This window comes from Mustela putorius, unplaced genomic scaffold (assembly GCF_011764305.1).
Source record: "Mustela putorius furo isolate JIRA1106 unplaced genomic scaffold, ASM1176430v1.1 tig00000738_pilon_pilon_pilon, whole genome shotgun sequence".
NCBI lineage: Eukaryota > Metazoa > Chordata > Mammalia > Carnivora > Mustelidae > Mustela > Mustela putorius.
Genome location: NW_025421463.1, coordinates 4,049,467 through 4,065,234, shown reverse-complemented (window position 1 = coordinate 4,065,234; position 15,768 = coordinate 4,049,467). Strand labels below are relative to the sequence as shown.

At 56.4% G+C, this 15,768-nt stretch overlaps 1 protein-coding gene across 1 annotated transcript in view; it reads left to right on the top strand.

Moving 5' to 3' along the window:
* ACO2 (aconitase 2) overlaps positions 1-15,768 on the top strand; it is a 50,834-nt gene that overhangs the window by 33,639 nt on the left and 1,427 nt on the right. The window contains exons 4-16 of the mRNA XM_004771246.3: positions 1,969-2,061; positions 5,697-5,855; positions 6,085-6,235; positions 7,413-7,517; positions 8,484-8,575; positions 9,782-9,887; positions 11,380-11,537; positions 11,759-11,832; positions 12,285-12,396; positions 13,296-13,418; positions 13,668-13,823; positions 14,737-14,928; positions 15,293-15,425. Coding sequence (XP_004771303.1) covers positions 1,969-2,061; positions 5,697-5,855; positions 6,085-6,235; positions 7,413-7,517; positions 8,484-8,575; positions 9,782-9,887; positions 11,380-11,537; positions 11,759-11,832; positions 12,285-12,396; positions 13,296-13,418; positions 13,668-13,823; positions 14,737-14,928; positions 15,293-15,425 — 1,654 coding nt within the window. The remainder of the gene's footprint in view (positions 1-1,968; positions 2,062-5,696; positions 5,856-6,084; positions 6,236-7,412; positions 7,518-8,483; positions 8,576-9,781; positions 9,888-11,379; positions 11,538-11,758; positions 11,833-12,284; positions 12,397-13,295; positions 13,419-13,667; positions 13,824-14,736; positions 14,929-15,292; positions 15,426-15,768) is intronic.

Below are 15,768 nucleotides of genomic sequence, written 5' to 3'. Positions count from 1 at the left end.
GCCCTGCCTTCTTGCATCTCAGAGGCTGGTAGGGAGACAGACGCCAGACCATCACACAAGCGGGTCATTGCCGATTCGGATGTAGCTTATGAAGGGGAGACAGGATTCTGAGAGAGTATAAGAAAGAAGTGTAATTTAGACTCTGAGGGGAAAGGGACAATCTCTTGAGAATGTGACATGTCAGCTAAAACTCACACAGATAAGCTGATATTCACTGGAGGAAGAACATTCCAGGCAGAACAGCGTATGTATAAACCCTGAGGCAGGAAGCAACTTGACGCATTTGTGGAGTTGAAAGGGGGTCCGAGGAGGAGAGGGTGGTGTGAGCTGGGTGGGGGCAAGCGGCCCTGAGGGCCCTGGGCACCGTCCTGGGAGTCCCCGAAGGGCTTAAGCAGAAGAGGGTTATGGTCAGATTTGCATATATTTGTGGAGTCCCTGTGGTTGGGGATCAGAGTGGCAGAGTGACCTATCCAGGATCACACAGCCAGAGAAGGCTCTAGGCTGAGTTCAGGCCGAGACTCTGCTCCACCATTCTGTCCCCCTCCACCACCGCCACCACTTGCCCAGACATGAGAACACGCACTCCCACAACCACTGCCTCCTGCCCGTGGTGCCAGTGTTATATAAGTGACTGATTTGAATGAAAAAGCTGTCTTAGTAATTATTAATCAAGAGAAATGGCTCCAGGGGCCCAAGTTTTTTTATGCTGTTTGTTTGTGTGGGGCTACTGATGGAACTCAGAGGGATGCATGGTTGGTCTGGAGTTTAAATGAAGGAGACTCTGTGGCCTTGAGGGTCTCTGTTGAGGGCCCGGGAGCTGACAGTGAGTCCCTCTGCCTTGGAGCGTGGGTCTCCCATGCCCAGAGGCCAGCCCATGTCATTGCCTGGTTCTTCCTTTGGGACTCGGTGCAGTCTGCCCCGGTCCCTTCCCTTTTGTGACTGGAGTTTCCCCTGTCCAGGAAGACTCTTCCTTTAGTCTTCCAGATAAACCCTGAGCTCACATCAGCTGTGCTGGGAAGCCTTCCCTGCCCACTGAGGAAGCTACCTACCAGTTCCAGGCAGAGTGGGCACAGCCTGTCCTGTCGTGTTGAAATCTGCATTTTAGCACATGGTCTATCAGAGTCTTTCATTTGGGGACCATCAAATGTATTACCGAATTCTGAGCACCTAGAACGTGCCAGGCGCTGGTGTTCCTAGATGTCCTCTTCCTTATAAGGGAGGTAGCTCTATCTTATGTTGGAATGTAACTCTTGGGTGATGTGGCTGCACAGACCTGGTTTCAAACCCTAGGGTTTAATTCTGGGATCTCCAGCAAGTTAGATCATCTTTGAGCCTCTGTTTTTTGCATCTGTAAAATGGCCTCGAAGACAGTGCCTTCCCTCTTCGGTGGGGGGGACTGTAAGCATGTGTAGTGCAGTGGGCCTTCAGTAAATGTCCGCCAGGGTTGCCGACGTTGCCTTAAGTGAGGCATCCGAGGCTTAGGTGGAGTAACAGCCCCTCGCGTGAGCTACAGTGGGACTGGACCCCACACTTAATCCCAGGCTTCCCTTAGACAGCCCCCTTCCCCCGACACCATATCCCAGTTAGATGGTCCTGTGGTGGTGTGCCCCTCACTGCTGGCCTTGACGGAGGACTTGACTGCCAGAGGGACTGTTGGAGATGATGTAGCGAAGTTCCTTCCACAAATGAGGAAACTGAGATCGGGGTAGAGTGCCAGACCCACTCCCTGGCCAGGTGTCACAGAACTGTCTCTGCTCCCTTGCCTTTCTCCCTAGGCCAGCCAGCTGAGACGGGGCCAACCTCCAGGCCCTTTTGGAATTACTTGTAGAGGCCTGCAGGAGAGGGCCTGTCTTCATAGCACCAGCATTTCCGAGTCGGGTGGCGGTGGGTGGGGAGGGTGGGGTCAGCAGGGGTCACCGGGACACACACTGTGTTACTAATGTTCTGCTTATTGACTTGTCTCAATAGGACATAAACCAGGAAGTGTATAATTTCCTGGCAACGGCGGGTGCCAAGTATGGTGTGGGCTTCTGGAGGCCTGGCTCTGGGATCATTCACCAGGTAAAGCTGGGCTTGGCCTGCCTTTCTGGGGGAAGGGCCCTTAGGGACTCAGAGAGCACCTCCTGGCCTACAGGAGCACAAGGCTAGAGGCTCAGGATGGGGGAGGGGGGTTGTATTGGTTTTTTGTCTTGTTTTTTCCCACGAGTGTTACTCCTTGTTGTGTGGACACCTGAGATTTGATGGGTGTTCTGTGTGCTGGCACTAGACTTAGCACTTGACAGATAATAACTTCCATCATTGTTCACCACAGCTCTGTGAGGTGCCTCCGGGGGTCTGGCCCCAGAGCCAGAGCTCTGCCCCATGTGCCGCAGGCGCGCCTCCGGTCACACCAGGCGTTCCTCCCCCCTCGGTGCGCAGAGCGCTCCTTAGGGTCTTTCTGGCCCTTCTGGCCCCTGATTCTGCAGGATGGAAGTACCCGAGGTCACATGGCTATGTTAGCCAGGGGTTTTTCCAGGGTTTCCTGGATGGATGATCTTTGATGGGCGATTTTGTCTCTGCGAGTGCAGGTGTGTGCCTGTGTTTCTGGGGAGATCGGGGCTTCCCTTTCACCCAAGGTGACTGGTGTCTGGGGTGTGCACTGGTTTGCGTGTCCGTTTGCCGTCCATCCTGGATGTGTGAGGCCTGCCTCTTCGCACCTTTCCAAGGTGACCCTTCTCCCCACCTCTGTCCCAGGCCTCCGTCAAGACGAGCTGAGTCAGGCTGTAATCTGACCCTGCTCCAGCACTGCCCCGCTCCAAAACCGGAGCCCACGGATCACTGCTCTGCCCTTTCGAGCCATTGCCCTTGCCAGGAAGGGACTGCCTGGGAACGGCAGGTCACAGCTGTGTGCCGGGCGTAGAAGGCCTCTCTGGGCGGCAGCGCTGGGGAGTCAGGGAGATCCAGCTTTGGACTTTCATCGTGAGGGACACCCTAGTCCAAGGGTCTCCCTTTCTACCCTGTTAGAAACACACTGGCCGCCAGCTAAGTGTACAGCGTGATATATTTTTCCTTTATTTTATTTTATTTTATTTTATTTTATTTTTTTTTTTTTTTAAAGATTTTATTTATTTATTTGACAGAGAGAAATTACAAGTACACTGAGAGGCAGGCAGAGAGAGAGAGAAGGAAGCAGGCTCCCTGCTGAGCAGAGAGCCCGATGCGGGACTCGATCCCAGGACCCTGAGATCATGACCTGAGCCGAAGGCAGCGGCTTAACCCACTGAGCCACCCAGGCGCCCCTATTTTTCCTTTATTTTAAATTGCTATTTTATTATTTAAAAAAATTTTTTATTAAAATATTTTATTTATTTAGACAGGGTTGGGGGAGGGGCAGAGGGAGAAGAGAATCTCAGGCAGATGCCACACTGAGTGTGGAGCCCGACCTGGGGCTTGATCTCAGGACCCAGAGATCATACCTGAGCTGAAACCAAGAGTCAGTTGCTTACGGACTGTGCCGCCCTGACACCCTGATTTTTTTTGTTTTTTTTTTTTTAATTTTTTTTTTATTCATTTGAGAGAGAGCAGGAGAGAGTTTTCATGTACACGTGCAGGGGGAGGGGTGGAGGGGAGGGAGATGCAGACTCCCCGCTGAGCAAGGAGCCTCCATTCGAGGACCCCAGGATCATGACCTGAGACGAAGTCAGACACTTAACCGATTGAGCCACCCAGGTGCCCCTAATTTTTTCCTTTAAAAAGAAGATTCCCTTGAAGCCTGTGATCTCTGTGCAGCTCCGGTTTTTCTCTCCCCCACCCCCACCTCGATGTCAGGCCATCAGCAGCTCTCACCCACCACGTCCAAACCAGACCTTAACCCCTTGCCTCCACCTTGAATGTCCTGTGCCCAGGCCCAGCACATCCTTCCTCCCCATCTCTGCCTTTTGGTTACCTCTGAAGGCCCATTGCCCTCGGTCCCGGCATTAGAGCCCCCTTGTGTGACCCTCTGTGGATCCCCTCACATTATGACCCCCGTACGTGCAGGTGCTTGTGCCCTAGACCTTGTGCTCGGGGGTCAGAGACTGCACTTCACCGAGTCCTCTGTAGCTCTGGGCCTGGGCCCAGGTGGGTACAACTAGGTCCTCGGTACACCTGTGTGGATGGCTGGCTGACGGACACTTCTCTCCTCCATGCATGTCCAGCTGCCTGTGAAGGTCACAGTCACAGCCAGCTTCATGGTGACACTTTGTACAGTCCTAGGGTCTGCACTAACCCCTTCCTTTTGGACAGGGACTCATGGGTGGTCTCTACTGTGTAGACCACACCGAATTCTGTGTGTCTGCTCTACATGGATCAGACCTGCAGAACCTTCAGGAGCCTTATCTTTTTTTTTTTTTAAAGATTTTATTTATTTATTTGACAGAGAGAGATCACAAATAGGCAGAGAGGCAGGCAGAGAGAGAGAGGAGGAAGCAGGCTCCCCGCTGAGCAGAGAGCCCGATGCGGGACTCGATCCCAGGACCCTGAGATCATGACCTGAGCCAAAGGCAGTGGCTTAACCCACTGAGCCACCCAGGCGCCCCAGGAGCCTTATCTTAACGAGTTTTAAACTTTGGCTTATGGCTGGGGCCAGGAGGCCGGAGAAAGGAACCAGTTGAGCAGTGTCCTGTCCAGCAGCTGTTTGTCCAGGATTTCCTCTCTCCCGGCCCTCTCTCCCGGCCCGTTGCCACCCTCCCGGGGAAGGAGCCAGCCCTTCTAATGGCTGGCAGTCCTGAGAGGCAAGACCCCCTCTCCTTGCTGAGTCTGCTGGGAGACGTGTAGCCCAGCGCAGGGGTCCTGGGGTTTCTGTAATGTTCCATGGAGCCTGTCCACCATGAGGCAGGCGCAACCAATCATGGAGCCTTGCACGTCTCTGACCACCTTGCCCCTTCCCAGCATCCGAGCGTGTGCTGCAAAACAATAAACAGAAATACTGCCTCTCCCAGTAATACACACAATCTCATGGAGTTAGCACTGTGAGCACTGCTGGCTGTTTCTGTCGATGCGCAAACAGGTCTGGAAGGTGAAGTGACTTGCCCGAGTCCCACACCTACCGGCAGGTGGTGGGACGGGGGCTCAGGCTGAGGGCCCCTGGGCCGGGGCTTTCCCAGCAATATCCTGTGGGCTCTGACGCCTAGATTGGGGGCAGGGCTCTGGGATAGCTGCACCTCTGGAATCCGGTGTCTGGGGAAATGCTCACTGCCAGCACCTTCCCAAGCTGGGAGGAGGCCCCGGACGCGGGAGCCCCTTGCGGACACTGGAGCCAGGTCCTGAGGGAATCGTCTCTCCTGAGAAGCCCGGTGGGCACGTGCCACACAAGGTGGGGAGTGGTGTCAGGCGCTCCTGTGGACAGCCACACCTGTCACAGAACACACTCCTGTACCCCCGCTTGTCTGGTTCGTACCGTGAGTCCACGGTCAAGGCGGTGCAGGCGTTCTTGGTACCGTGTCACAGACATGGATACTGGGCACGAGGAAGCCCTTGCAAGCCCCAGTCAGACAGTCCAGGACTGTGGGAGCTGGTCAGGAGCCCGGCTCCCTGTCTCTCTTCTGGCCACCCTTGAGAGGCCCTGTCCTGGAGGGATGCCTGGGAATGGCCCAGGGAACAGCTTTGCTGACCCCTTTGGTCCCTACCTCCATTTTCTGATGAGGCTTTTAGGCTGAAGATCTTCGGGTCTTTTTCAGATCATTCTGGAAAACTACGCGTACCCTGGGGTTCTTCTGATTGGCACTGATTCCCACACCCCCAATGGCGGTGGCCTGGGGGGCATCTGCATTGGAGTCGGGGGTGCTGATGCAGTGGACGTCATGGCCGGGATCCCCTGGGAGCTGAAGTGCCCCAAGGTAAGGAGTAGGGAAGGGCTCTTCTGGGGGTGGCTGCAGAGCGGTGGTGGGTGGGGAGGCGTAGGGCCGCTGAGACCAGGTGAGGTGAGGGAATAGTTCAGACTTAGATCTCTTTGGGAGAGGCAGCGTAAATAAGCAGGAGTGCGAACCCAGCAGGCTGACCCTTCGGCTTCCCGGCTGGAGCATAACACATGGCGCCTGTAACTGCTGTCTCGCTCTGCCTGTTCAGGTGATTGGTGTGAAGCTGACGGGCTCGCTCTCCGGTTGGACCTCCCCCAAAGACGTGATCTTAAAGGTGGCGGGTATCCTCACCGTGAAAGGTGGCACAGGCGCGATTGTGGAGTACCACGGGCCTGGTGTGGACTCCATCTCCTGCACCGGTGAGGGAGGCGGCCATGGGATGCGGTTGTCAGCCCGTGTTGGGCCTGATGGGGCCTAGAGTTGAGCCATGGAAGCAGGGAATGGCCTTCCCCTGAGAATCCATCTAGTCTGTGGGGACTTGGATGGACACCTAGAGGTGGGGAGGGTATTATCTAGTCAAGGTCACTCAGTAAACTTCAGCTGCCATGGCCCTGGGCTTCCTTGGGTGATCCAGAAAGGGAATCCCAGAGGTGGTGTTGGGAATGGGCAGTCAGAGCCACGGCTTCATTCATGAAGCAGCCCCCTTCCCACATCTTCCCGGGACCCTCACTCATTTCCCTGGAATTAGACTTACCACCTACTAGACTCCAAGACTTAGTAAGTAGGAGCCAGCTTCTACCCATCACTGCAGGTGACCTGGCTTCAGTGCCTGGGTGCTCCGGGATGTAGGAAGACTTGGAAAAAGCCTTCCAGGTGGTCCAGTCCAGACTTCTCAGCTCCACGGCAGCCCCACGGGACTTGCGCCCCTCCAGAGATGGGGGCTCAGTCTTATAGGGAGCCCTTACTACATTGGACAGCGCACTTTGGAAGCGGATAGCAATCCTATCCCCACGCCCCAGCAACCCCAGGAGACTAGTATCCTGATACAGTCAAGACATCTGTAAGCCTCCCCGGTTCTGTGTGAGGCTCTGTGGTCCAGACAGTGGCTGTCCTTCCAGTCTAGTTGCTGGAAAACCTGAGACCCAGGAACATTTCCACACAGCACCGCAGTGTGGCTGAAAGGAGAGCAGGCCTGGACACCAGGCAGGTGGGCTAGACCTGAATGCCACTGCCAACACCTGACCTTGGACCTCTCTGAGCCAGCTTGCTCACCTGCAAAATGGCCACAGTAACAGCTGGGCCATCTGACCAGGTCAGCCTTTGGTACACAGTGACCGTCCCGTCTGCCGAGCAGGACCGCCAGGGCCAGAAGTGGAACCCGACTGGGAGGGGCTGAATCTTGTGTTCTCTTCGCTGGCCCTTGTATTAGCCCTGGGCAGCGAGGGACGAGTCTGCCGGCTGCCACTAGATGGCTGTGTGAACAAGGGAACAAGTGACACCAGCTCCCCAGGGTGAAGATATGTGTGCCCACCCAGCAGGTGTGTAGGACCTGTGTCCAGCTGCTCCGTCCCCCTCACGGGCTCTGCTTCTCTCCAGGCATGGCGACAATTTGCAACATGGGCGCAGAAATCGGGGCCACCACATCAGTGTTCCCGTACAACCACAGGATGAAGAAGTACCTGAGCAAGACAGGCCGGGAGGGTGAGCCGGCTGGGCCGGGGTGTGGCGGGACAGTCGTGGTACAGGGAGACCCTTGAGCTAAACTTCTCCCTTCGGGGCCGGAGTCTTTAATCTCGTGTCTCCAGACTGGCTTCAGAGTGGTGTGGAAAATTACGTGTGTGTGTTACTGTTGCGGAGTAGGGTGTCTGCAGCTTCAGCAGCTTCTCCAAAGGCCTGTCATCTAAGTTTGTGATACCTTTGCCTTGGGATTGGAATTGAGTTCCACCTGAAAGGTTGGCCAGGCCCAGGGTCTTTTTGGTCTGGTCCCTGGTGCCCCCTACAGGAAGCTCTGGAAATGACATGGTTCTGGTTCTCTGATTAGTAAGTAGGAGGAAAAACATTTGGAACCAGAATCACTTTGCCAGTCTCCCCCACAATCTCCTTGAACTTCTAGCCTGGCTTCTTTGAAGCTCAGAGGAAGAAATTGGGCCCATGGGAGGGGTCGTTGGAGCCATGAAGGGAGAGGATCAAGGGTGGCTGTCGGATCGAAACGCCAGCGATCGTGGCGAGAGCTTGTCCAGTTGCTTCCAGAGGCGCCGAACACATGGGAGTGCTGCCTGGCAGTGCTGTCCCTCTCTTTCCTGTCAAGTACCTTCTCCTTCAAAATTCAGTGCTGCTCATTTCCAGGAAGCATTCCTGGACTCGGAACCTCGGTTGTTACATCTGTGTTCCCTGTTCCTGTGTGTCTCTTGTATTGTAACGTAACTTCCAGCTCACTGATCGCTCCTCCATTAGATTGCGTGCTCCTTGAGGGCAGGGACTGTGTCCGGTGCTGTTTTCATCATTTCTTTGTTTGCTCAGTCAGTGCCATGGCCCTGTTTAGCAGGTGCCAGGGAACTGGCTTGAGGGGGGGTGGGTGTGTGCGTGGATGGATGGATGGACGGTTGGATGGTCTCATGACCATGTTCTGTCCCACATGCTTTAATCTCCCTCCCTTATTGGTTTCAGACATTGCCAAACTAGCTGATGAGTACAAGGATCACTTGGTACCTGACCCTGGCTGCCATTATGACCAACTGATTGAAATTAACCTCAGCGAGGTGAGGAAGGCACTTGGCTCCAAGGAATTTCTGTGGGTGGCGAGTTCAGGCCCCGGTCGGGTGGGAGAGGTGCTGGGGCTGGTGATCCAGAGGCTGGCTCGGTCTGCCTCCACCTCAGCGTCAGCAGAATCCAAGATTCGGCCTTGGAGGTTGCTTTGTTGTCTCAGTTCATAGGTCACAGCCCACGACTCCCAGGCTTGGGCAGTGTTTGGCACACTGAGACCCGCAGACCAGAGTGAGCATCTAGAAGGCCGCAGGAAAGGAAGTGGCCAAGTAGACTGGTTGAGGGTTTAGGCCGGTCTTTATGAGTTCCAGTCAGAATTCCTGACCCTGCCAAGTTAAGCCTGTGACCTTGAGCGAGTTCCTCAACCTCTTTTGGCCTCACTTTATCATGTGTAAAGTCTCAGTTGGCCATGGGACTTAAATTCACTGATAAATTCACTTAATAATTCAGTTGGCCAGGGACTTAATTTTTTTTTTTATTTTTTTTTTTTTTATTTTATTTTATTTTTTTTTTTTTAAAGATTTTATTTATTCATCAGAGAGAGAGAGGGAGAGAGAGCGAGCACAGGCAGACAGAGTGGCAGGCAGAGGCAGAGGGAGAAGCAGGCTCCCTGCTGAGCAAGGAGCCCGATGTGGGACTCGATCCCAGGACGCTGGGATCATGACCTGAGCCGAAGGCAGCCGCTTAACCAACTGAGCCACCCAGGCGTCTGGCCAGGGACTTAAATTCATTAATTCATGTAGTAATAATTGGGCATATTGTACTGAGAGCCGCGTGCACTTTGCCAAGTTTTTTGCATTTATTGGTAAGTATTATCATAGACAAAGCACCTGGATTTAGGTCTGTTTTTGTGCTGAGATTGATTACAGAGCACAGCATAGGAGATGGACTCATGATGCTGAAGTCCTTCATTCGTTCCATGCTCTTGCCATCTCCTACTCTGTGACCTAGAGCGACCTTGGGCAAGGCATGCCACCTCTTTCATCTGCATGGAGATAATATACACCTGGCAGGGTTGGAGGGATCCCGGAGCTGACACATGTACAGAGCCCACCGCTCGGGTGTTCCTGGGTTTGAGCTAGAAGTCAGCCTCCTGGGTCCTCCATGAAGCCCTGGGGGAGAGGGAGCCACGCAGCCTCTGGAGAACAGTCTTAAGAGTTCCACCCTCCATGAGTTGTTCTCTCCCCTTTCTGTTTCTTCAGCTGAAGCCTCACATCAATGGACCCTTCACCCCTGACTTGGCTCACCCTGTGGCAGAAGTTGGCGCTGTGGCGGAGAAGGAAGGGTGGCCCCTGGACATCCGAGTGGGTGAGTCGCTCCTACCCTGCTGGCTTCGGAAGGTCGGGACCAGGGCCTGCAGACGCCTGCCTGCACCAGGGGCTACTTCCTAAAGGTCCCAGGCGCTTTCTGAAAGAGTCTGTTTCTCCTTTAAGGCTTTTTTTAAAAAATTACTTTTTATGTAATACCAAAAAGAAGTATGTGCTCATTGTAGTGGATATTCGCAAACAAATGAATTTTAAAAACTCCTCGTCTTAACCCCCCAGCCAGAAACCAGCTCGAGGAGCTCCTAGAGGGGTTCTTTCCACATATGTATACATATCGATGTGTGTCTGCTTTTGTTTTACGAACATTTCATCGGCCCAACCCCATTGCCTGATTTCCGTTCACACACTACATGTACAGACGCGCTGGCGTGTCATTGTGACTAGCCCCTGCTCTTGTCACTGGACAGTGTGTCTACAGCGTGGATCACAAAGCCAGGTACCACAGAGCTGGGCCTGAGCAAGTTACGTTACCCTCCTGTGTCCCCGTTCCTTTTCTGGAAAACAAGGCTGATACTGTGTTTACTTGTCAGTGTGGGCGGGGTGGGGGGGCCAGTTAACGCGGGCAAAGCGCTTCCACAGTCTGTCGCAAAACAATGCCATGGGGTGTGTTCACACTCAGCAGTTGAAGCAAATGTGAAAAAAAACAGTGGTGGTTTCATTAGAAGCAAAATTGCTAAACTGATGAGTCAGACTGTCTTGAGGTCTCTCAATAATATATCATCCAGTCTTTGACTTTTTGAAGAATAATCATAGACTTTGAAAAAAATTCTGTTTCTCTCTGATTATAAAGCAATTAAAAAAGGGGAGAATACTCAAAAGTATAAGAAACTTTTTTTTTTTTAAAGATTTTATTTATTTAACAGAGGGTGAGATCACAAGTAGCCAGAGAAGCAGGCAGAGAGAGAGGAGGGAGCCTGCTTTCTCTCCAACCTTCCCCGATGCGGGGCTCGATCCCAGGAACCTGAGATCATGACTCTAGCCGAAGGCAGAGGCTTAACCCACTGAGCCACCCAGGCGCCCCAAGAAACTTTTTTTTAAGATTTTATTTATTTATTTAAGAGGAGAGAGACTCAAAGGGAGAAGCCACTAAGTGGGGAGCCCGATACGGGACTCAATCCCAGGACTCGGGGGTCATCATCTGAGCTGAAGGCAGTCACTTAACTGAGCCATGCAGGCGCCCCTAAAAGAAGAAACTTTTAACTATCTCCTAAAAGCCCTGCTCAGCTGTGGTCACATACGGTATTCTGGAGCGAGTCCTCTGACTCACATCACTGGCCGCATCGTCTTCCCCTTAACGGCTGGGCCGTGGAGCAGCCTGTCCTGTGTTGTTAGAGCTGGACTGCTTCCAGCTCATCTCCGTTAAGAACAGCCCCAGGCCTGGCATGGTTGGCGAACTCTTGACAAGGTCTGGATAGTTGAGGTCAGGTGGAGACCTCTGGTCCTGACCCCTGGCCCCACCACCCACAATGCACCAGGTCTGATCGGCAGCTGCACCAACTCCAGCTATGAGGACATGGGGCGCTCGGCAGCCGTGGCCAAGCAGGCGCTGGCCCATGGACTCAAGTGCAAGTCCCAATTCACCATCACACCAGGCTCTGAACAGATCCGTGCCACCATCGAGCGGGACGGCTATGTGAGTGCCCACACACCCCGCCCCTGGCTCCTCCTCCCCACCGCGCAACCTGGCTTGTCAGCTGGGACCGACTGGGACAGGTACAGGTCTTTCTCCACCACCCCCACCCCGCAGCTGCCCTGGGGCTCCAGAACAGCTCTTCATCACTCAGACTCCTGACCCACCCTTGCCCATCAGCCGTCAGGCTGCCTCTGACTGTGCCGGTCCTCCTCTCTCTGCAGGCACAAATCCTCAGGGAAGTGGGCGGCATCGTCCTGGCCAATGCCTGTGGCCCCTGCATCGGCCAGTGGGACAGGTGAGAGGCTCACCCCTGATAGGGCACCTGCGCCCGGAGCCCCAGGTATTGAGGGGGGAGTGTTACTGGGCGGAGAGAACAGACTCAGACCCAGGCCTCTAGCTTCGGGAGCTACTGCACATTAGAAGACTCTTCTAGGAAGGACCGGAAAGTTGGGCTGGAAATAAAGAGAAGGAGCAGCCACCTGGCTGAAGCCAGACGCAGGCCAGGGGCTCTGACGGAGCCATTTGAGCGGAGGCAGCGGCCCCCAGCCAGGAAACTTGGGCCTTGGTCTGGGCTCTACCTGCCTTACGTGTGATCCTGGGCTCCCTCCTGTGTCTGTGTGAGTCCCAGGGAGGAGGTGGCTGTTTCGGGGTCTCTCCGTTGCCCTGTTCTCTGTTATAAACCAGGCGCGATGGGCTTGGTGACAACGGCAGACACGCTTAATTTAACCGTCTCCTCTGGCCTGGCAGGAAGGACATCAAGAAGGGGGAGAAGAACACCATCGTCACCTCCTACAACAGGAACTTCACCGGCCGCAACGACGCGAACCCCGAGACCCACGCCTTTGTCACGTCCCCGGAGGTGAGCCTGCCCATCGGGGCCGCGACCCGGGACGGCCTCTGGGGCCCTGCCGCCCCTGGCTGGTGGGTGGGGGATATGGAGCCTGGGGCCGGGCGTCTGACCCTGCGGGGCTGCGGCCGGAGGGTTGGCATTGCAGAGCAAGGGGCTGTCTGGGTGGAATCCAAGAGCCTCAGGCCTCAAGCGTCACAGTTAGTCACGAGCCGGTGCTTGGAGTCACTGTCCGGGAGAAAGGGCAGCTCTGCCTCTACCCAGTCATGTGAGCTTGGCTGTGTCACACTGCTCTGTGCCGAGGATCCTGTTAGGGTCACAGGATGAGGATGGAAAGTGCTTGACTGTCTCCACCGGGCAGGCGGCCTCTGTGAAGAGCACTGCGCCAAGTGCTCGGGGGCTCGGCGGGCTTTCAGCCTCAGCCATTGTCAGTGCATGGCCAGGCTTTCTGGCCTTTTTATCTTTTATGTAGATGGTTTTGAGTAATGTCTACACACGATGCAGGACTCGAACTCCCACCCCTGAGACGGAGTGACACGCTCTGCCGCTGAGCCGGCCGGGCAGTTTCTTGACTTGAGATGAGTGTTCCAGTACTTACGTTTGCTAAAAATGACTGAGGAGGCGGCGCCTTCCTTCTTCTGTCTTCAGCTGCCCATTTAGGAAGATTTTGTTTTAGCAGCTTATCTCGGTGTGCGGGGAAGACTGCCCCCGGGAGGGTATAGAGGCCCAGGCCCGTGGCCCAAGCCCCCAGAGACATCTTGCAGCTTTGGCCTCTGGGGAGGACTTACATGGGGAGGACTCCGGTGTACCTGCTCCATACTCTGTTTCCGTCTGGGCTCCTGCTCGGGAGGGGGGCGTGGTGACAGGAGTGGTGTTGGCTACTAATCAGCAGTGGGCCACCTCCATTCCAGATTGTCACAGCGCTGGCCATCGCGGGCACCCTCAAGTTCAACCCAGAGACTGACTTCCTGACGGGCAAGGACGGCAAGAAGTTCAAGCTGGAGGCCCCAGATGCGGACGAGCTTCCCCGGGCGGTGAGCAGGCGCCACTGCCCTGTGCTCTCGGCCGCTGTGGGCCGCTCACTCCGGGGCTAAGACCCTCCTTCCGGGCATGCCAGCGTCCGGGCGCTGCCCCTCCTGGGCACGCAGGACCATCCTGGGAGTGAGAATGAGGCAGCTCCGTGCATCGGAGGGGAAGGCAGGGGACACGGGAGGCCGTCTTCTACGAGCACCTCTACGTGGGGACTGAGGACTCAGCCCCCAGCACGTCCCAATCTTCTGCAGGAGTTTGACCCTGGGCAGGACACCTACCAGCACCCTCCCAAGGACAGCAGCGGGCAGCGAGTAGACGTGAGCCCCACCAGCCAACGCCTACAGCTCCTGGAGCCTTTTGACAAGTGGGACGGCAAAGATCTGGAGGACCTGCAGATCCTCATCAAGGTCAGCATCAGTGTCGCGGGGCTGGGGTGGGGAGAACAGCCCTGGCTCACCCTGGCCCTGCCCTCCGCCGGAAGGGTGGAGAAACCACAAGTTTTCCCCTGGGCCCCCGTGGGGAAGGTCAGGCCGGGGACGGGGCCTCCCAGTGTTCCTTTCTCTTCTACCCCCTGCCGGGCTGAGCTGGAGCTGGCTGGCGGTGTCTGGGGTGCTCTGCGGCCACTCGGGAGGGCCACCAGCAGCGGCCACAGGCAGTGGGTGCCGTGCGGGGAGGACCAGAAGGGCACCAGGTCTCCATACCTCTGGCTTGACCACCTGGGCTCCGGAAGCCATGGAGTCCTCTGCTCCCGCGGTTGGGTGTCAGTCGGCCTGGCCTGTGTTAGGGAGCCCGGCAGACGCAAGCCTTTGTGGTGCGCCCAGAGGCCTGGGACCCATCACGTCAGCCATGATGTCCTGCTGTTGATGGAGGGCCTTCAAGCAGCGGCAGCCCGTGTTAAGCCCACATGATAGATAGAAGTGGTCACCAGCCAGGACACCTCCTCGGACTCCTCTGGGTCCAGCCTGAGGTCCTGTAGCTGGTCTTCCTGCCGGGGCAGCACTTGCCAGGGGGCTGGGTCTGAAGACTGAGCGAGCAGACCTGCCTGTCCAGCCCCTGCCCCTGAGAGTGTCCTGTCCCAGAGCACTCACTGAGCAGCCCAGGGCCTTCGAGGGGTTGGGGACGGTCTTGCCTGAGCCCTCGTGGGCAAAGTGTGGGAAAGCCAGGGCGGCACACCGTGTGTCTAAAGCCAGACCTGCTGCCCTCAGCACGCCTCCCGGGTCACAATTGCTGGGCGCGCTGCAGCCTCTAGAGGGCGTCTCCCTCCCTCCGCCTCTCTTGCGCCTTCCCCTGATCTCCGTCCTCTCTTCTCACAAATCCAAGGTCAAAGGGAAGTGTACCACTGACCACATCTCGGCCGCTGGCCCCTGGCTCAAGTTCCGCGGGCACCTGGACAACATCTCCAATAACCTGCTCATCGGCGCCATCAACATCGAAAATGGCAAGGCCAACTCGGTGCGCAATGCTGTCACCCAGGAGTTTGGACCTGTCCCCGACACCGCCCGCTACTACAAGGTGGGTCCGAGGCAGGGGTGGCAGGGGTGCTGTCTCCCCAGGAGCCCACACCAGTAGCTGCGCGGTTGAAGGGTGCCCTGGTGCCCATCCCGTGTCCCCTCTGTCATATACTCCTGGGCTCTGCTCTCACCCTGTGGCCTTCCCCCCACTCCTGCCTCTGTCCTGAGCACGTCCCCAGGCCCCGTGCAGAGTCAGGGCCCACATCTGATCCCTTCCATCCCCTCAAGGCCTCTTCGGGGCCCGATTCACCTGATTGCCCAGGCAAGGAGGGGCCTCTCTAGCCCCTTGACCTGTGAACCTCGGGAAGCCCAGGGGCAGCAGGCGGGGGCCAGCGCCCCTCACACTGGCCTCACTTGCCCGACAGAAACATGGCATCCGGTGGGTGGTGATCGGAGACGAGAACTACGGGGAGGGCTCGAGCCGGGAGCACGCGGCGCTGGAACCTCGCCACCTCGGGGGCCGGGCCATCATCACCAAGAGCTTTGCCAGGATCCACGGTAAGGTGGAGCCCGGGTCCAGCCACATCCGCCTGCCCTCACCGGCAGCCCGTGGTCCCCCGCCCTGCCGGCGGCGGGGGCAGGCCTGGAGCCACACACACGCTTGGTTTCCACGCCGTGTCCGCGGCTCCCATTTTCCACCACAGTCTCCGTCCCTTCCGAGTTCCGTTGAGTCCCCGGCCCACAACTTCCCGAAGTGGGAACTTGCTTCCAGACTTGCAGACCCAGCAGCAGTTGACGCGAGCGTCTGCGGGGAGGCCAGCGGAGACCCCAGCGGAGACCCCAGCCGGCGCGCTGGGCTCGGCTCCGGTGGAAGGGACCCCGTCTCCGGGGCTGTGGCCGC